This window comes from Hyperoodon ampullatus (assembly GCF_949752795.1).
Source record: "Hyperoodon ampullatus genome assembly, chromosome: 4".
NCBI classification, from domain to species: domain Eukaryota; kingdom Metazoa; phylum Chordata; class Mammalia; order Artiodactyla; family Ziphiidae; genus Hyperoodon; species Hyperoodon ampullatus.
In genome coordinates, this window is record NC_136917.1 from 138,895,135 (window position 1) to 138,917,691 (window position 22,557).

Genomic DNA, 22,557 nt, shown 5'->3' on the forward strand with positions numbered 1-22,557 from the left:
GTCCTACAAGATAGTGTATGACTAATTGAGTACTTATCCATTTCATCATTTTAAGTAGTTTTATAGTATTTGTCATGGGTTGAAGTGTATCCCCCCAAACTCATGTCCACCTGGAAGCTGAGAATGTCAACTTACTTGGAAATAATGGTCTTTGAAGATGTAATTAGTTAAGGATCTTGAGATGAAATCATTCTGGATTTAGTGTTCACCTTAAATCCAATCACTGGCATCCTTGTGAGAAAAGGAGAGAACACACACAGACACTGGGAAGAAAACCATGTGAAGACAAAGCAGAAATTGGAGCTATGCTGACATAAACCAAGGAATGCCAGGAGCCACCAGAAGCTTGAAGAGACAAGGAAAGATTCTCCCCTAAAGCTTTCAGAAGGAACATGACTGCCAAACCTTGACCTTGGACTTCTGGCCTCCAAAAGTGTGAAAGAATAAATTTCTGTCATTTTAAGCCACCAAATATGTGGTTATTTGTTATGGCAACTCCAGGAAACTAATGCAGTACTCCTTTTATGTAGACTTGGAAAAATTTATTTCAGCAATCCCTTATTGTTGAACAGTTAGGTTGTTTCCAATTAAAAGAACATAGTAAGACAGGGACTTCCCTGGTGGTGCTGTGGTTGAGACTCTGTGCTCCCAATGCAGGGGGCCCGGCTGGGTTCAATCCCTGGTTGCGGACCTGGATCCCACATGCATGCCGCAACTAAGACTTCACATGCCACAGCTAGGACCTGGTGCAACCAAATAAATAAAATAAATATTTTTTTAAAAAGAGAACATAGTAAGATGCTAAAAAATGTACTTGATGAAAAGAAATGGAGAAGATATCCAAATAACCTTGAGATAGGCAATTATAAATAGGAAGAAGCTACCAGAAAAGAGATTTCAACTCAAAATAAACTTTGTCTAGTAATCAGTACAGTACAAACTGGGAAAATGGCAGCCTTGGGAGGTAATAAATCTTCAATCTTCAGGCACAGAGGGGAGTATTTGGTGCAAATGTTTTAGAGGATATTTGAGCACTGAATCGTGGGTTGAATTTGATGGCCATTAAATTTCCTTTTATTCTAAAAGTTTATGAGTCTATCCCTTAGGGGATAGTGCCATGGGGGAAAATGTATTAAAGAAAAATATCACAACTGAAGAAATTTAGTGAAAGGGCAAGCTGAACCCCACACAACTCTCCAGCTCTCAAGAACATTACCATTTTGTCATTTGGAAACAGGAGGTTTAAAAAAGAAATTAAAAAAAATAATGTTAATGGCAAATCACATCTGCTGTGACAGGCTTAGAAGGAATGATTCATCGCACATTAGAGTTAGGAGGGATTTTGAAGATCTTCCTGTTCTATCCCCTCAATTTATTATATGAAGGAACTGAATTCAAGAAAAACTGAGTGGTCTTAAGTCACTTAGCTAGTTAATGATAGAAGCAAGACTTCAATCTAGATTTTTAGATCCAACTGTCAAACCGATTTTAAAACTTGTTTACATTTTCAGGTAACATGAGACCTAGAATTCTCTGGCATTTGTTCTTTTAAATGACATTTAAAATCCTAGTTCTGAAGGTTGCAACAAATTACACTTTACCAGAGGATAATTGTATAGATATTTTTTTCTTCCTTTAGGGCTTTCCAAATACACAGATCCTTTATTTTTCCAATTATGAATCACACCAAGGTGGTGAGATATGGAAATCTTGCAAATATACTGAAAGGATATAATCATCTGCATACTTGTGAACTAGTCCAACATTAAATATATTTATGCCCACATTAGCTAATCTTAAAGAATTATCATGTTCAAGTTTTTTACAATTGAAAAAATTATGATTCTTTTTCCCTCGTAAATGAATGTGAACTTAATATTGTGGAAATTTCATGTTTAATTATTTCTCCTTCAGTGTATAATACTGTTACTATTCAATCACCTTTCAAAATACCCCCAAAAGACTATTCATAGAATATAGAAACTTACAGTAATTTGATTATGAAATAAAAACATAAAACATTTTGTCAACAAAAATGCATAGATATAAGGCAACAGTCCAAAATGTTAACAGTATGAGATTATTTTTCCCACTTCTCTGTGTTTTTCAAATTTTCTATAATGATTACATATTTCACATCGACAACAAAAATAATCTTATATTCTACAGATTAAAATGAAGCTAAAAAACAAAACAATATGAAAATCTGATTTTCTAAACTAAATCAAAAGCCTATCCATTCTCTACCTAAGTGGATAAAATTAATACATAGGATATGATTTGATATAAACAAAGTCATAAACCTTACTGGATGCTTCTACATAGGGATGTTAAAATATTTATCTATATGTCCCTTGGGTAGTGCATGATAAGAAACTAAACAATGTCATCGAGTTTCAAATGAATATGGGTGTTGAAGGTTGACTGATTTCATGTTAATATAGTACCTGGAATTAAGAAGTTTATTCGCCATGTTTTCCTTTTTCTTCTTAGCTTCCTTTGCATCTAGTCAAATTATGAAGAAAGTTTCTGGATTTTATTCAGTATGAATCTAGCTCGAGATCATTTTCAAACTAACATGCAACTGATAGGACCATTAAATTTATGAATTCTTAAAAAGGAGAAATAATATAATGACTTACATTATAGAGGCCTTTGCTTATCAAAGGTTACAGTAACTTGGTTTTCCAAATTACTATTTCCTCTCCAATTTTGCCAGGTGAAATTGGTCTTTCAGACATATTAATGGTTTATTCTAAAGAAATTCTGTTAACATTAAAGCGTTTTTCCATTATAACTAAGCTGAACAAAGACAGAACACCTATGAGATAAACTAAAACTGGTTCTTAACCTACAGTTGTCATGTTGGGTGTTTTTGGATATTTAAAGAATTTATTTATGGAAATGCATGCTAATTTGAAATATATTTACAAATATCACCTCCCATGAGATAATGGCCAATTAAAAAATAAACACCTATTTTAAAAAATTGTATACTTCTCAGAAATATGATGTTTGCACCTTGAAAAATCCTGTGCAGAAAGAAAATGAGCAAGATAAAATATGTGCTATGGCTAGTAGTTTATAGACACACGTTTCTATTGATTATCCACTGCATGTTATTAATCAACATCAAAAATATCAACTAAGCCACAAATTATGTATAGCTCATTACAAAGAGTACTACAGATGGGGTACCCACTGGCATCCAGAACAAGAAAAAATGGGATTCCTAAAAACCTAGCTTGATCCTTCATTTCCTTCCCTAATAGTCTCCTTATTTCTAAGCTCCTGTATTCAATTAACATATATCCTTATTTATCCTCTCTCTACACTACTTCCATTCTTCTGGGCATGGGTAAATATCAACCCTTCTTTATTGGTAATGGCAGAGTAAAAAAGTTTATGAAGACAACATTCATTATGGATATTTTATTCTGACTTTCCAATTCAGGAATTCTCTCTTCAGTGGTATTTATAATCTTTGGTAGGCAGACTCTAAGAATCATTTGTCTCCAATGATTCACACCTCCTATTCATGACCTTGTGCAATCCCCTCCCCTTGGTTATGGACTGGACACAGTGACTTGGCCTTCTGACCAACAATCTTGTTAGCAGACTCGCTCTATATGCTCTTTCTATTGTAAGCTGCTCTAGTGGAGAGGCCCATATGGCAAGGAACTGAAGGATGTCCCTACCCAATGGCCAGTAAGGAACTGAGGACTTCAGTCCAACAACCTGCTTGCAACCACACAAATTTGAAGCAGATCTTTCCCTAGCTGAGCCTTCAGATGACACCCTTCCCCTGACCGATACTTTGATTGCAGCCTTGTGAGACTCTGAATCAGAGAACCCAATTAAGCCATGGCTGAACTCCAGATCCACAGAAACTGTGATAATAAATGTATGTTGTTTTAAGAAGCTAAGTCTGCAGTTATATGTTATGCAGAATAGACAACTAATACAATGTTTTGTGTCCTTAATTTTTTTTACTGTTTTGTTTTTCTAGTTCTTGAATATTTGGCTCTTTTACAAATCTGCAATGACATTTTTTATAGTTTCCAGTTCTATACTGAAATTTTCAATCTTTTATTCTATCTCCTTGAACATAGTAAACATTAATTTTAAAGTCTATTTCACAATCCAAATATTTGATGCCCCTTTGGGTCTGTTTCTATTGTCTATTGTTTCTGCTGATTTTCATTCTGACCGTCTTTCTCCTCTTGTGCCCAATTATTATATGAATATATTGTATTTGAAAAAGTTTTGTAGAAATAATTTGAGACCTAGGAACCTATTCTCCTTCTCCAAACTTGCATCTTCCAGATTCCCAGGGCACTAAAAATCTCAGATCATGTTAATCTACTTTCAAAACTTCAGATTTTTCTAAGCTATCTAGTTGACTCAATTCTAAGCTATATTCTATGTGAATGGTTTGCTTCTAGTTCACCTTTATACCTTGAATGTGATCCTTCAGGGTCTCAAACCAAGGAATTCTACCCAAGTCCCAAACTTGGAGGTGCTGTGCTATAACTTCTGTCCTTCTAATCTCACAAGACTATTAAAATTCTACTCAACCTTTCAGCCTCCTCTTCTTGGTTAACAAATTCCCCCTCCAGAGCAAAAGCAGACCCAAGATTAGGTTCACTTTTCTGGATTTCCATTTTCTTCCTGATATCAGTCTAGCAATTACTCACTACCTTGTTACCTCTCTAATTGCCTTCAAGTGGATATTTGTTATATTTAGTCAGATATTATAGCAGGAAGATTGAACCAAATAATCTAGTTTACCATTTTGGGACACAGAAGTCAAAGGTTTCTTTTCTTTCTGTTTTTGTTTTTTAATAGGTTACTTCACAGCCTTCTAACCAGTCTGTGTTTGACCACCATTTGGGCATCTTCTCTAGTCTGATAAGGGCTCAACCCTGTAAGAGCATCCTAACCATTCTGCCACAACTGGGGAGGGTGATACTGTAGACAACCCAACACAGACTATAAAGGGAAACAAAATACTCCATATAGTGTCCAAATATTCTCTGGTTGCCAACTTTGGTTCTGTGAAAATAGACAAAATTTCTCCCAACCTCATGATTAATAAACTGTCAAAACAAAACAAATCAGGTTTCACTTTGCCTTTCATTCAGCAAAAGAGGTAGGGAACAGAAGTTCATGTATTTTGCCAGGTAACTAATATATCTTCTTTCACTCAAAGACCAGGTTTCACTTAATTATCTCAAATGAAATTGAACTCTTCATTTGAATTCAATTTATCATTCATGTATGTTGATAGAAAACTGAGATCCTAAAGCCTGAAAAGTAATCATAAAGGTTGAATTTTACCACTAGTAATACAAGTTTTTAACGGTAATCTGGACCTCAGGGGTCATAAACTCAATGCCTTAGAGACAAAACATTTAACAGAAATTAGTGAAGCATAACAGATGATGTTGGTCAAGAGAGTAAAAATGACGAGTGGGTGGTGGGGGGACTGGGACAAACTGGAGAGAGTATGTCCCCTCTAAAGGGACCCAGAGCAGACAAGTTCCAGAGTCTGTCTATTGTTAACACAAAAGAATGTAAACCTAGAGTCATCAGATTTTACTATTTTTCAAAAGAACTTGAAACCTGGATGTTTTAAAACCTCTCTCCCTTTTAATGTTGCCAATTAAGACAAAAAACCTGCACCGTCTGTGGTAAAGATGAATGACATAAACAGAACTCAGCTGCCAAACTAAATGATCCCTGATGTACATTCTGGCTTTAAATCCTGCCCACCTTCTTTATTAATGATTAATGATTAATTACTGATTAAGAGAGGAAACTTATTGGAATGCTTCAGAAGATCCTAATAAAGTGCTTATAACAAAAGTACTGTTAGTTTGCAAATAAAAGTCAAGTTTTACATGAACTGAAGACCCAGAGAAATACTTTCCAAGTGGCTAAACATCATGTAAGCTTTCATTTTCCTAAGATCATGACAGGTTCTAGTAATTCAAACCTAGAATTAAAATGATAAAAAGTACAGGTAGCTCATTTATAACGCTATTTGGTTACATATTTCTGCAGTATATACCTCTACAAGATGAATAAGGCCATAAGGCCACAGCAAAAATGACTATGACAATTCCCATTTTATATATATATTTATCACATCTAAAAAATGCTACAGGTGTGAATATCTTATCTTTATATCAATACAAAACTTTTTTTTTTTTTTTTTTTTTTTTTTGGCAGTATGCAGGCCTCTCACTGTTGTGGCCTCTCCCGTTGCAGAGCACAGGCTCCGGACGCGCAGGCTCAGCGGCCATGGCTCATGGGCCCAGCCGCTCCGCGGCATGTGGGATCTTCCCGGATCGGGGCACGAACCTGCGTCCCCTGCATCGGCAGGCAGACTCTCAACCACTGCGCCACGAGGGAAGCCCAATACACAACTTTTATAAAAACATTCTGAGGGTGTTTGTTTGAATTAAAATATTAAAGCATCAAGTTTATAATCATTTACACAGTTATCCATTCAAAAATAAAAGATGGGGGCTTCCCTGGTGGTGCAGTGGTTAAGAATCTGCCTGCCAATGCAGGGGACACAGGCTCGAGCCCTGGTCCGGGAAGATCCCACATGCCACGGAGCAACTGAGCCTGCGAGCCACAACTACTTAAGTCCACGTGCCACAACTACTGAAGCCCACATGCCACAACTACTGAAGTCCATGCACCTAAAACCCATGCTCCACAACGAGAAGCCACCGCAATGAGAAGTCTGCGCACTGCAAAGAAGAGTGGCCCGTGCTCGCCGCAACTAGAGAAAGCCCGCTCGCCGCAACTAGAGAAAGCCCGCGCGCAGCAACAAAGACCCAACGTAGCCAAAACAAAATAATAAATTAATTAAACATTAAAAAGAATAAACAAAAATAAAAGATGGTTACTTTCTTCTGTCTTCAGCTTTTCTAAACTGGTTAATATATAAGTTTTTGCTATATGTCACCGATTTAAAACTTCATTTATTTTGTCCAAAAACTAAAAAGGTAAAAAAAAGTGATATCCCATTTGCATGCATCAACTTGGACTTCCCATTAATTCAATTCATTTCTAGAGAACATTACTTGTGTTTTAAATCCAATGGCAGTTCCTTTACATAATTTTAAAAATAAATCACCTTATAACCATAACTTTCTTTTAAAGATGCAAAAAGCCAAAAATACAACCTACATATTAAACCCCAAACTTATGTCCAAACTACTATAAAGGTTTCAAAAGCCAATTTCAAGCATCAAAAGTTAATTACAAAAATTTCCAGAGTGAAATGCAGAATTCTGTAGGGTGACAAAGAACACAAAATGTAATCAAGACCTGAGACAGAATTCCATATTTTTACATAGAGGGAAAGAAACAAAGAAATGTGATTGAGCTTAATTTTGTTCTAAGGATGACATCCAGAACATTATTTAAAGCAGGCTAATTATGAGAATACTCTTAAAGCTACATAGTCTTATAAGCTATATTTAATGAAGAGATAAGCTTATTTGGATAGTAACTATTGCTGAATTTTAGTCAACAGTGTGCTTATTACACACCAAGACAGTGATCACGTCTGTACATTTGGAATATTATTACCTGTAATTCTCACCCTTTGTGGAGTCTTATTAGTCCCTGCTTTTTATTTTGTACTATTATTGTTGTTTGTCTTACAAAAAGTTTTTTACCAAACTTTGGAATACTAAGACCTTTCATGAGAAATTCAACCTTGTCCAATCAAATATTGTCCAATGTCAATGTTGTTTACCCATGGGTCTTTGATTTCTATTCTCAATATTGTCTGTAGCATTTTTTCCCTTTTATTTTTTATTTTTTCCTGCCTCTGTCCAAAGCAACGATTTTTTCCGATTTCTGTAACAGTAAATGAGTAATTAAAAAATTATTGTGTGGTGGGAATGTGAATTGGTACAGCCGCTATGGAGAACAGTATGGAGGTTCCTTAAAAAACTAAAAATTGAACTACCATATGACCCAGCAATCCCACTACTAGGCATATACCCTGAGAAAACCATAATTCAAAAAGAGACATGTACCAAAATGTTCATTGCAGCTCTATTCACAATAGCCCAGAGATGGAAACAACCTAAGTGTCCATCGGATGAATGGATAAAGAAGATGTGGCACATATATACAATGGAATATTACTCAGCCATAAAAAGAAACGAAACTGAGCTATTTGTAATGAGGTGGATAGACCTAGAGTCTGTCATACGGAGTGAAGTAAGTCAGAAAGAGAAAGACAAATACCATATGCTAACACATATATATGGAATTTAAGAAAAAAAAATGTCATGAAGAACCTAGGGGTAAAACAGGAATAAAGACACAGACCTACTGAGAATGGACTTGAGGATATGGGGAGGGGGAAGGGTAAGCTGTGACAAAGCGAAAGAGAGGCATGGACATATATACACTACCAAACGTAAGGTAGATAGATAGTGGGAAGCAGCCGCATAGCACAGGGAGATCAGCTCGGTGCTTTGTGACCGCCTGGAGGGGTGGGATAGGGAGGGTGGGAGGGAGGGAGACGCAAGAGGGAAGGGATGGGGGAAGAGATGTATATGTATGACTGATTCACTTTGTTATAAAGCAGAAACTAATAAAAAAAAATTATTGTGCCTTACATTTTATGTGAATTAACCATACCTAAAATTTAATTTAAGCATTATCCAAAATGTGCTAGAATTTAATATAAAATGCAATATGCATAGCAATTAACTTGACTGGTCTATTAAAATATCTCAAGAAAAAAATCTAAGGTCTTTGCATCTAATAAATAAGTTTTTAGTTTATAGGGATCAACTATTTAGAATAAGTTAAATATCCTTATGATGAAACTTATGTGAATTTTACTGAACAAATTTTTCTTAAATAACAAATGTACTCAAGAAATGCTTTTCCAAATACAATTTCACAATAAAGTTGTTTATGATGGAGTACAATTTGACATAAGACGGTGGTTCCATGTTGGAGTCCGTTCAGGAAAGAGAACTAGGTTCTTTAATTAAAGTGAATTTTTTATTATAAAAATAATATGTATTTTCTGGGAAATTTATGAAACTGAAAAATTAATGAAAAATCACCCTAATTTTAATCACTCAGACCTATTCAGTTACAATGGTGATGTTAACAGTTCAGATATGAAACACAAAATTGAAACAGAATTGCAATTTTGAATGTGCTTATAAATATATTTAAATCCATGAAACTTGGTAAGGTCATCTAAGGAAAGATGGTGGATAAAAAAAGATGGAGTCTAGAGCAGAACCCTGAGGTATACCAGTATTTAAAGAAAGATTAGAGGAAGAACAGCAAAGGGGAATGTGAAAGAATGGTCAAAGAGATAGGAGGAAAATGGAGTATGTTTCATTGAAGGCAATAAAAGACACCACTTCAAGAATGAAGGGGTGGTCATCCACACCAAATGTGACAAATGTACTGAGTGAAGTAGTCAGAGACTGTCCAATGATTTTACTACATGGAGGTTGATGATTAGCTGTGCTGATAAGCAGTTTCAGAAGAACCCAAGACAGACTGGAGCTATATACCTCATGAGACTCAACTAAAAAATTCCTGATTTAATGAGCTAATTAAACGGCCTTTTACAAAATATATATAGCAGTCAACAACAGCTATTACAAAGCCTTTTTTGAAGCTATAAAAAATAACTGAAATGAAAAAAATTAATTCACAATTACAGAAGAATCTAGGCATGGAAATCTTCATAAAGAAAACTAACTTTGCTGAGATATGAAAAGTGCAAATAAATGGGGAGGTATACCTGATTTCAAACTAGAAAGACTGACTACCTTAAGTTCATTAATTCACATCTATTCAACAAACTTTGGAGTGCTTGCTTGTACGATTCTAGGCACCTGGAATGAATCAGCAAACCACACATAAAGGTCAAAGCTGGCAGGCTTACCTGAGTGCAGTGGGAACATCAGTTATTGTTCACCATAAAACATAAATTGGGGGTTGACTAACATAAAACTCTTATTAAAATATACTTCTATTAATACCCATTTTTCTTTGTTTTTTAACCAAGAGTAAGAATTTTATCAAAAGCCTTATTTTTTTTCCTTTGAACTACTGATGTTAGCTATTAGCATGTTTCCTAACATCTGGTACTGAATTTCCATGATTAACTCTACCCTATTAGGGTGGATTTTTCAATTACTGTTGAAGTTGGTATGTGGTATTTCATTTGGAATTTCTGCATTTATATACAAATGTGCATTTAACCTGTATGTTTTTAGAGATTTTTTAAAAACTTAGGATGAGTTAATAAGACGAATTGGGTAGCACTCCAAACTTTAGTTTTGTTTCATGGAAATTTTAAAGAATTCACAAATAAACTGTACTGCTCTGGACCCTTGTCAGAAGGTATCTTAGAAATATTTTCAGTTTCTTCCACAGTCCATTTAAGCTTTCTATCTTTATCATTTTTGTATTTCTCAGCAGAAAATGTCCAAATTTGTTATATATAGCATTTTCCTATCTATCTAGAGCCTCCACCAAGTATATTACTTCCCCTTTTCCAATTCTAAATGTTTTTTTTTCTTTTTTTTTTTTTTTTTTTTTGTGGTATGCGGGCCTCCCACTGCCACGGAGCACAGGCTCCGGATGCGCAGGCCCAGCGGCCATGGCCCACAGGCCCAGCCGCTCCGCGGCACGTGGGATCCTCCCGGACCAGGACACAAACCCGTGTCCCCTGCATCGGCAGGCAGACTCTCAACCACTGCGCCACCAGGGAAGCCCTCTTTTTTCCTCTTGATTAGATTTACTAGAATATAAACTCTTTTACTGATATGGGAGGGGCTAGGATAAAGAACCAGTTAGTGCATCTACTTGTCAAGTCTGCTTTCTCTTCCAATTCAGTCTTCTACATTTATATTTTCTTCTTCTGATTTTCTTTAGTTTGTTTTTTTAAACTCTTCTAGCAAATACAGATTTTATTTTCTTACTTTACATAAACACGTAACATTATAAATTTGCCACTAAGTATACTACTAAACAGGCATCAAATCAAATGTAAGACTGCAAAAAGCAAGATTTGATGTTCTTCCAGAGTTCTGAGATTAGTGAAAATTTCTCTGAACTTCATGTTTTATCTTTTAAAATACATGTGGCTTTCCCCATTCTACTCCATGTGTTTTAATACAAAAACAAAAAGTACTAAAGCAAAGTTAGTTGACAACTGCAAAAGAAGAGATTATGTTTATTCAGTGATTCTCTCCTACAGCACCTTCATGCATCCTTAGGAGTAAATGTATTCAGAATAACTGGTTATATCCCACTAGCTTTTATAGGCAGGATTTGTATTTTAGTCTAAAGTTTTACTTACACCAATACAATGCTTTCCTGCTCAAAGCATAGGAAAGGAAGAACTGTCCAGATCATATAAAAATACATCTGACAAAAATGAAAAGGCAAGTAAGATAACTAGCTCTCACTTTTAGATTGTGATATAACTCTGGGAGTGTTTGATTTTTATATTGAAAATTCTGTCCAGGCAATAACCACTGAGGAATATACTTTTACTTTCAAATGATTAGGTGTTCCTGGTTTAAAACTATACTAACAATTTCTGGGTATACTGCGGTGTGGATAGAGTCCACGACCTATGTGATTCCCACTTTTAAGAATTTCCTGACACTTTCTGTGGTCTAATAAATGATCTTGTATACATGTTCTATCACATTTTAAAAGATCTATTCTGCTTGTAAGATATCAAATTTTATTAAGTCACCTTTACTCATTATTCCTCATTTTCAGTTACTCCAACTTCTCAAGACTAAGATTAACATTTCGTACACTGATTACAGTTTATAACATAAAATGACCTTTTAACACTAGATTTCTTTTCTTGGCTTGAATTGTTTGAAATTGTAGGCACTAACCCTGCTTTATGCTTACTTTTGCCTGATACGACTTTGTGTACTCATTACATTTATTCATCTTGATTCCTCCATTCATTGGTTCCTCTATTCAATCATGTGCTAATCAACTGCAATACATTTTTGATGAACTGGTAAGAGACTTGGGTGTTCTAACATTTTTTTCAATTATCCTAACCTATCTTTATCTTGACTAATTTAGATTTCTTCTGATGTAATGTTTCCCCCTGAAGTCTAAACATTGCTACACTGTTTCCTAATGTTCAGTGTTATATGTAGATGGGACACCAATTAGATTTTGTTTCTTAGTAAATAATTTTTTTCTCGAAATGCTTTTAGACTACACCCTACTTGGGTAAAGCAAGTTACCGCCTGCTTCCCAGGTAAATCTTGAACTTTTCACCTTCGTTCACAGATCTATCCACTTACTCTCCTGTTTTTGGAAAATGCCATCTATCAGGAACCAATTCAAATGCTACTTGCTCCAAGGCACATTCCTATGATTCATATCAGTCAGTATTAACATTTCCTTTATCTAAATTTATACCACTGATACACTGCTGTAGCACTGACTACATCTATAGTGTATTACTGGGGAATATCTACCATAGGTTCTGGAGTCAGACCACCTGGGCTCAAATTCTAATCCTGCCACTTTCTAGCTGTGTGACCTGCAATAAGCTGTTGGGCTCTCTGTGCCTGTTAACTTACCAGCAAAATGAGAATAACAGTCCCTAGCTCACAAAATGGTTGTGATGATTAAGTGAGCTAATATCGGTAAAATATCTAGACCATGCTCTAGAATATCGGAAGTGCTCTATGAAGTCCTGACATGTACGTACAGGCGTGTATATCTGATATGTGTGTTGTCCACCATTAGTAATGAGAAAAATTGTTGTGAAACAATGAAACAGGTGCTACCATAGAGGAAGAAGTATTCAAAGGATGGGACAATCAATTACAATCTGTTTAGGAAAAGAAAAGTATTTCAACTGAACCCTCGATATTTTAACTACGTAATATTTTAAAAGCACTTTCATATACACTAGCTCATTTCATCCTTAGACAAGTTTGTGAAATTATTTTGTTTTATGGAGGCAGAAATCAAGGATGGTAACTCAAATTGCCCAAGGTTCAATTAGTTAGAGTGAAGATTAAGAGATATTTTATTTGGAGCTTGATATGGCTGTTCCCTCTATACCTGCATTTTTCTATGAAGGATGAATGAGAATGCAACAGACAGGTTGAAATAAACAGGACAAGGGGTAGAAAACAGTATTCCAAGCTTTGGAAACAGCTTAAATAAAAGAATGGTGGAGTGAAATTACATGGCATTCTGCAAAAAATGAAAGTAAAGATGGAACACTTAGCACAATGCCTTGCAAAGGAGGACTTGCCTGAACTGAATTACAACTTTCAAATAATATTCCTTCAGTTTAGCAATCATTTGTAGTAAATAATCCCTTCTAGCTGAGGCATCTATTCCATATAACTGTGACCTCTGTTTTGAAAGAGCGGGAGGAAGGGAGGGAAGGAAGAAGGAAGAAAGAAAAAACAGCATTTGTCATTAACTACAGTAAATAATGGATTATTTTAGATATCTACAACAGGAGGTTATATAAAATCGTGTTAGCATGGTTATACAAAGGTAATTAGGGAAATTGCCTGGTGGTCCAGTGCTTCCACTGAGCACAGGTTCGATCCCTGGTCAGGGAACTAAAATCCCTCATGCCGCACAGCACGGCCAAAAAACAACAACAACAACAAAGGTAATTATTTTTTCTCACTAAAAATAGTTTGAATGAACCTTAATTCTCAACAAGATTAACAATTTTACCAACATTTTGGTAACATATTTTGAAACATATCAAACCTAGTTTCCCAATCTTTGGAATAGAACAAATGAAACTAGCAGAAATATATTAATGTTACTTCTAAGCTCTAAGGAAACTAAGTTGCATATAATTCATCAGTTATATTATTAATCATCTGTGAAAACTTATTAAAGTCACTTTAACTCCTCTGTGCCAGTTTCCTATATGTGCAAAATACTGTTCATGTTTTGAAGGGGTTTGTGTAGGGTTTTGAAACTCTATACGATATTATTATAAAAAATTAAAAAGAAAAAATATAACAAAACATCTAAATATTCTCAAGCACTGAATTGTCTTTATATTACTTTTAAAACCATAGAAAACTGAGCAGGAACTGCAGAGCCTTCCAGGGTACAGAACCCCCATATCCCCTGCCTCTTGTTTGTAGAAAAGCTTCAGCCTCCAAGGCCTTCCCTGAGTTCCAAACAGCAAATTTAGTCAGAGAAATGAGACAATGTAGAAAAAAAGGAAAATAGTCAAGCAAGACAGAATAATTGTTTAGCCACAAAACAAAGTCAAAAGACCTTTAGTTCCTCCTTGAGGGCTATAGATAATATTGAGCCATATCCTTCATTTGTTTTATAGATACTAAAATTCTCACCAGGTAGAAAAAGTTAACTACATGCTAACCACAAGCACGTACACCCCAGCCAGGTTAGAACCAGAAGGTTGATTAATGTTGACTCCCAAAATACCACCTGGTTATCTCATTACCAACCAGTCAGAAGACTGTCCACAAGCTTATCAGGCACCCTGCTTCCCCCTTCCCTAGCATAAAAGAAGCTAGAATTCTACCCTGAATTAAAATAATTCTTTAGGATGCTAATCCGCCATCTTGGCTCACTGGCTTTCCAAATAACGTCATTTTTCCTTACGCCAACACCTTGTCTCTCAAATTACTGGCCTGTCATGCAGTGAGTGGTATGCAGCAAGTAGTACGAGCTTACACACACAGTTAATAACAGGTATTGATGATTGCTCAATTAGTCTCATCAGTTAGTCACATATAAGTAAAATTATTTTTAATCGACATACTTTATCTAAAATTAAATCCTTTAGTGATGTATTTTGAGCCAAATGAAAGGTCTAATCAGAGGTTAACATAAGAAATATATGTCTCAAAATCAGTACATTCAATATTTGACAGAAATCTCATTATCAAAATTCCTTTTATTGTTCCTTCAGTGAAATTTAAGTATTCCCAAAGTCTCAAATCAAATGTTTTTTCTTAGTTTACCAACAGCTGTGATTTGTCTTCTTTTGGTCCATTCAGTAGGAAGTGAACTATCTGAAGTAAAACATCATCATTAAAACCTTTCACATTATTATCTTCGATTGTTTCATAAAGAGGCTTACTTTGTGTCCCCCAACATATGTTTTTACGAGGGTTATTTTGATCAGCTTGTGCAGTCAGCGCCAAAGTGTTTAACTGGTAGCAGAAAAAGGAGAAGTATTTTCCATCTGTGATCACACCCTGGGAGACAAAAGGTCGAGTAACGTCTGCTTCACTCCAGAATCCTATAGAAGAAAGTTATGCTGAATCTTACATATATATGTTACCAAAACAAAACACACACGTTAGAGGATATAAAATATCTCCTAAAACCTATATATTTTACCTACCAAATTCCTAAAGATATCAAAGTTTTCCCTATCTTCTCCATTCTAATCCTATATTCCATTTCTGCATCAAGAACTATTTCCTTCCTTCTACTATCCCCAACGTTCATGATACACCTTTTCAACAACTTTGGACTTCATCAGCTTTCAACCTTAACTCACTTCATCTAAGAAGAGCAGCAAGCTCTATCTATGCAGATCTCTCCTACATCTGGTACTAACCACATGATTACTCACAACCTCAAATATGTTCAAATCTTCCTTATACCAGCAGCATCTAATACCCAATAACCACTACGGCCATTTACTTTACCAAATCTACCAAAAAAACGCCCTTCAGAAAAAAACTTGACTTTCTAAGAACTTCAACCATGTAGTTACTAGATGAATTCTGTGTCTTAATTTATAATTCAAAATTGATTTTATGAGTTGCTTTCATTTTGCCTAGTGTATTTTACATCATCATAAGGTTCCAGGATATCTTAATACCTTTACTACTCAAGTTTTCTGGCTGCTTCTTGTTCCAGGCTGACTGGCTTTAATACTTTTAAATCCAACTGCCAGGGCCAAGGAGTAACTTATAAATTTTGCCACACATATTTTATATCAGCTTTAATGAAGATAGCCAATAAATAGTATTGTTAAAATATAGAATTACACTGTGAAAAGAAGTATTTTATCTTTTATGAATAAACAATGCCATTCTAGTATCTTCAAGAAAGTTTCCTTCTACTTTTTCTGATTCTGTCTACTCGTATTCCTACTTTATCCATTTATTTCTATTACAAAAATGTAAGTCAACAATTGTGAGTGTAAGGTTAAATATATATGTGTGTGTGTGTGTATATATATATATATATATATATATATATATATATATATATATATATATATATATAAAGGAAAAAGGTGAGCCTGGCAGCAGTTAAATCTGTATTAAAATTTCTCACGGATGCCTATATAGGAGTAATCTAGGTATATACTGTATTGTAACAAAATCCAAATGCTTCACAATGGGCTGGCCCTACAAGTCCTCCATGGCATGCCTCCAGCTTCCTCTCTCTCACCCCCTATCGCTTTCCATTCTCCCCCTCCCTTTCTTCAACAGCCTTCAGGTTGTTCCTTCAACACTTCAAGTCCGTTCCTAGCTCAGAGTTACTTGCATTCCTTTTGCCTAGAAGTGTCCTTCTCCCAGGTTTGTGCAAAGGCAGCTCCTCACCATTCAGGTCTCTGTTCAGATGTCATTTTTTTAGAGACCTCCCCTGAATTAACTCTGTTCAAATATTCTGCCCCACGCCTCATTTATACCTGCAACCTATGAATCATTCTACCCCTCATCTAGTACAGTCTCTCCAGAGTAACACCACTAGCTAAAAATACTACATGTTTATTAGCTTTTACCCTCCTTACTATAACATAAGCTCCAGAAGAGCAGGATCTGTCTCTCACTCAACACTATATCTCCAAGGCCAACAGCAACTGGTATGTAAAAACCATAAGCCATTAACTGAATGAACAGTCTCCTAACTCACACCCTAGATATGGCCTTCAAAGAAGTTATATATCGTAAGTGTCATTTAATCTAAAATGTAATCCATGAAAGCATTTCATTTTCTAGTTTCAGAAAGCTGCTGTCATCTACAGAGCTGACTCAGTTAGGTGGTCTTTGAAATGCTTGAGAACATCATCAGAAAAAAATACATTCACACAAAAATGGTCAAAGTAAAAGATCAGAGTAACTACCAAAGTGCCACTTACCAACTACAAATGTAAAATATTTAATTATGGACTTTAAAACAACTGCATTTTGTGCCAATGCAAGTCTTCAAAATGTGAAGATTCAGCCTACATTTTAACCCAAGGAAAACAATTTGATCTATTAAATTCTTAAAATGTCTTCCAATAACTATAATGCCATAAAACTAGTTTTACCTTGATACATAGCCTGTGCTCCAGTCCAAGCAAAAAGGCTTGCAATAGCATTAGCTCTAAAAACAACTTCTATCTGATTGGCACAGTTTTGTTTCAAGAGCCTTTCCCTTTTTAATTTGTCAGGTAGCAGATGAAACTGGGTATGTCCATAACAGTGTGGATCTGCTGTCTTTGTGCCTGAAGAGCAAAATAAAAACATTTCAGATGAAATACACAAGTAGAATATCTGGACCACATGTCCTCAGTATTTGCTTCAAGGCTATCTGTCTCCTCTACTCATTATGTGATCAGCATTCAAAATACACAAACAGGGGCCTCCCTGGTGGCGCAGTGGTTGAGAGTCCGCCTGCAGATTCAGGGGACACGGGTTCGTGCCCCAGTCCGGGAAGATCCCACATGCCGCGGAGCGGCTGGGCCCGTGAGCCATGTCCGCTGAGCCTGTGCATCCGGAGCCTATGCTCCGCAATGGGAGGGGCCGCAACAGTGAGAGGCCCTCGTACCTCAAAAAACACAAACGGAAAGCTTGCTTTACTTACTTATTTTATTGATTATAATAAATTTCACCTGAAAGTACAGTCTGCTAGCTATCATCAGCTCACTATGACATAGGATAAGTCAAAAGAATATATGTAAAATTTATCTAAAATTCCCTATTATTTCAGTTTTCTCAAACTCCTCGGTCATCATTAGGAGCTTTGTTATTCTGCTGGTCATAATCACCAAAGGATACACATGCTTCATGACTTTAAAAACCTCCTTTATAATGCTGACATTCTTGGTTTTAGTGGTAAAGTCTTTTCAACCAAAAGTTCCCCATAATTCACTCTCTAAGACCACAGCAACTGAGAAGGGACTGATAAAACAGTTCTGGAGGACCAGCAGAAAGCTGCTTTCTTAAAGATCTTCCTCAATCATCTAGGAATTAATAAACAAAGAAAAAATAGCCAAAGTATAAGCTGCATGAGCACAGAGATCAGGCCTTATTAATTTTTGTATTCCTGATGGCTATCAGTGTGTGGCACAAATGGGAGGCTTTTGTTAAAAAAAAAGCCAATCACTACCTCAAATCCAGTTCTTACCTGTTTACTTTTGAAAAAACACTAATTACTTTTCTATATAAATAATAAATCAACAAAGCCTAATAAACATAACTATTTGTCAAATACTGTTAATTCAGTAGAAACAAGTAAAATTTTAAATGGCAAGCTGAAAGAGTATTTTCTTTCCAATTTTCATGCAAACTGCAACCTGAGATGAATTACATTGCTTATAGACTATCTGAACCTCTTGGTCATCAAGAATTAATTACACAAATTTGCACAGGACACTTTGAACTCATTTATTAAAAGAGGAAACTTACCAATAAATATGGTATTTTCATATTGCCGTTTGAATAATGGAAGTTTGTCTGGCTTACAATTCATAACAGGGACTTCTACAGGTACAGAATAATCCAGCGGCACAAACTTAAAGAAAAAGTCATAAGTGAATTCACAGCAACACTAGCATATGTTTTAGTCACATTCTTAATAGATGTAGAAATCTTAAAAATGAGATGATTTTACAAAATGATTTAACATTACCATCTAGTGATGGGCCAAATCCAGCCAGCCACCTGTTTTTCCAAATAAAGTTTTATTGGAACACAGTCATGCAAATTCATTTACCTGTGGTACACGGCTGCTGTTACATGATAAGAACTGAGAGTGCAACAGAGACTTATGGCCCCCAAAGCCTGAAATATTTACTATCTGGACCTCTGCAGAAGAAATGTGCCAACCTCTGACATGGACACACAGATGACACTCAAAACACACTTGTTTTCTCCAAAAGAAGTGTATACACGTAAGATGATAGCTTATAGCTGTAAAAATGCCTTGATTTATAATTAGGTAGGGTAGTTTACCGTAAATTACAATCATAAACTATTATCCGTATTTTCATATTAAAAAAAGATTTGTATGGTCCTAAAAACTGAGGACTTAACCCCACTTAAAACGATTATTTGACCTCTGCAAAATATATATACTACAGCAAGTTAAAAAGCTGAAAAAGAATTTCAGCTGAGATATATTCCAAATACACTTGAAAGAAAAGGGTTCTATCCAAAACTTTTTATCCTACGTAGCCCATTACCTAGCCTGCTATGACACTTCCTTCTCAACTGTCAACAGCAACATATGCAATAAATCCTTACCTCGGGTAGTTGTTTGGATATTCGAATCTGGTTGTGTGGTTTATCATTTATTTGGTATCTCAAAGCATCAACTCGACCTTTCCGATGACCACGAGGAATAATTTCTTCACCACGCAACCAGTAGAAGTGAACTGGGCGTTTACAATCTATCAAAAGATATTCAAAAAATTTTTATCTGATAATTTAGATGAATTTAGTTATTGTAAGAACACCAAACTCAGCAATACAGAACTCAAGAATGACTGTACTAGCTGAAAATACATCAAAAATTACTCTTTGATATAAGATATAGAGTCTGGATTATGTAATAATTTAACTTAGACAACCACAACTTTAATACAACGCTCAAATCTTTATTGTCTACTTGTGCCACACTACACTAAGCATTGTAACCAAAGAGGTTTCTCAGTTAAAAATAAACATAAAATAAGACCAACAGCAGCATCATTCACCAGAAATAAAAAGTTTATTAAGAGTCATGAATTACTAATTCAATCTTCACAATAACTCTCAAAGGTATGTATAGTTGTTATCATCTCCATTATATAGAAGAGGAACCAGGGTTTTGACGAGATTGTCAACTTTCCCAGGCCATCAATCATGAGCAAAGCCTGTGAAGCTTCTCTCAAGACCACTTCATTCCCAACTGGGAGGGAAGAAACAAGAACACTACAAGACTCAGCTGAGCACACACCTACAGTCACAGTAACGTTAATTCAATAGATATTTATTAAGATACCTACTGGGTGGCTGATATAAAATGATGAACACGTCAGAAACACTGATTTTTAAAACTGTCTATCCATTAATTATTTTTCATGCCTGCATGTAACAGTAAAACAGAAGTTGCTGATTGTTTACTGGGAACCCAGAATGGCTGGGTTTGAAGCCCGTCCTCCAAATCTACCAGCTGTAGGCTCTTTAACTAGATACATTTTACGTTTCTGTGCCTTGGATGTTTGTTTTTTCATTTATAAAACAATGCTGCCTACTGTAAAGTTACTGTGAGGATTAAATTTGGCACATATAAAATTTAGAACAGGGCCAGGCACATAAAGAGTACCGAATACACGTTAGGTATTTTAATCAATATCGCTTTTAATCTTAACAGTTCTATGACCAAGTAGTACTATTATCGTATTCTCATCTTGAAAATGAGAAAAACTAGGGCAAAATCGGTTTATAAACTAACATAAGGTCAGTAACTTTTTGATGGAAGAGCTAAAAGGCAACCCCAGGCCTGTCCCGCTCTCCAGGAGCCCCTTCTCTTAACCAACACTTGTCTGGACCTTCACAAAGCAGTCCTGGAGGGCTTAGGCTACTTAGCCTAGGGTTGTACAGTGAGCAGGTGGCAGCACAGGCACGAGAACCCAGTCTCCGGACGCTGTCGCCAGCCAGGAGCGAAAGGACTGGGGAAAAAAACTGACCAAGCAGAAAGAAAGGAAGAGGGGGCAAATCTGGCGCAGAGAGGTCCCCTACCATCCCCACCTCCCCCGCCCGGAGTGGCGGGCCCGAGGCTCACCGAGGGCGGCGGCAGCCAGGGCCGGATTGTGAGCGCTCAGCAGGCCCGTGAGGGAGGCAACCAGCTGGTCCAAGAAAGGCGAGGCGATGGCCTCACGTTCCATGTAGAGAGGCACACGCTTCTTGCGCCGCAGAAAGAAGTGCTCCTGCAGTAGGCAATCGCAGGCGGCGGCGCGCAGGGCCGCTACGTCCAGAGCCGGCGCGGTCTCGGTATCGGGCTTGGCAGGCGGCGGCGGCGGCAGGCCCGATAGGAACACGGTCTTGGTAAAGTTCTGGTACCAACGGTCGGCGTTCAGGGCGAAGGTCTGCGGGTAAACTACGTACTTCATGAACTGCATCTTGGTGAGGATTCGCAGCTTCTCGTCCACCGACTTGGCCGCGTGCACCGTGGCCTGCCATCGCTCCACTCGCCGCTGCCGTGCCGCCTTGCTGTCGGCAGTCAGAGAGGCTACGAGCGGCGGGTAGCGCGCGACTGGGGCCGCCGCGACATCTGGGCCGGTCACTTCGGGAGCCGTGACGGCGGCCTCGGCCGCGGTGTGCAGTGACAGCCCTGGACCACGGAGCACAAGCCTCCAGCACCTGGCCGCCGCCATATTTGCTGGGGTTCCCGACCCAGAGGTCAACTTCAGCAATTGTCCCCTCCTTCTTGCCGTAAGAACCAATCGGAAAGCGGAATCTGAGCCAGGCTAGGGGAGGACGATTCTCAGTGGGCTTGAGAAATCTTACGTCATTATTTCTTAGCCAATCAGATAGCTTCTGCAACTTAGTTTATCGTGAACCGTAGAGTTTGTTGCTGAAAGGAAGAACTCGTGCGCCAATAGAATTTCCGCGGATGTGGCGGGGAGCAGTGAAACTTTTAAATAGGAGAGGCTGCCTGTTTAGGACCAGGGCAAACTTTTTGCCAGAAACCCTTTAGGAGTACTCTGCACCGAAACCTCTGGCCCTTGGCTAAATTTACTGGTTTCATTTATGGCTATCACGTCACTTTTCTATTTTAGTTCTTGGGGTAGAGTCCTGTTATTGAAAATACTGTTCTAACATGTTTTGTGATACATGCTTATTTTTTAAATGATGCAAGCCTCACTCATAGATGACTAGTGCTAATTTGGGGGAAAATAATTACACATATATCTCTATGCTGGTCGATATATAATTTGTTTAATGAGAATACTTTACAAAAAGAGGAATATACTTTTACTTGGATAATTTAAAAAGGGAAATAAATTAAAAACTACCAAAGAATTGTATTTAAATTTTGCTTTGTGTTAAAGCCAATTATTATTTTAACATGAATTGGTTCCTACTAATCTGTGAGCTGCTCAAAGTAGGGACTATTTTATTTTTGATCCTCAGTGGCCAGTCAACCTTGCATAGTGGGTACTTACCAAATATCTGCTAAAAAAACTCATCTAAATCACTAAAAATATAAGCTCATTTCAGGTGATCTAATTTATTGACTCTCATTCCTATTATAATTAGG

General features: G+C 36.7%; 1 protein-coding gene across 1 annotated transcript; it reads right to left on the reverse strand.

Annotated features, from left to right (window-relative positions):
• Positions 1-14,957: 14,957 nt before the first annotated feature.
• MRPS30 (mitochondrial ribosomal protein S30) lies at positions 14,958-21,670 on the reverse strand (the record flags this gene model as incomplete). The annotated part of the gene is made up of 5 exons (XM_079703278.1): positions 14,958-15,325; positions 17,360-17,536; positions 18,720-18,825; positions 19,557-19,702; positions 21,079-21,670. The coding sequence occupies 5 exons, from the start codon at positions 21,668-21,670 to the stop codon at positions 15,036-15,038; spliced, it is 1,311 nt and encodes a 436-aa protein (XP_079559404.1). The 3' UTR covers positions 14,958-15,035.
• Between the last annotated feature and the right edge of the window lie 887 nt (positions 21,671-22,557).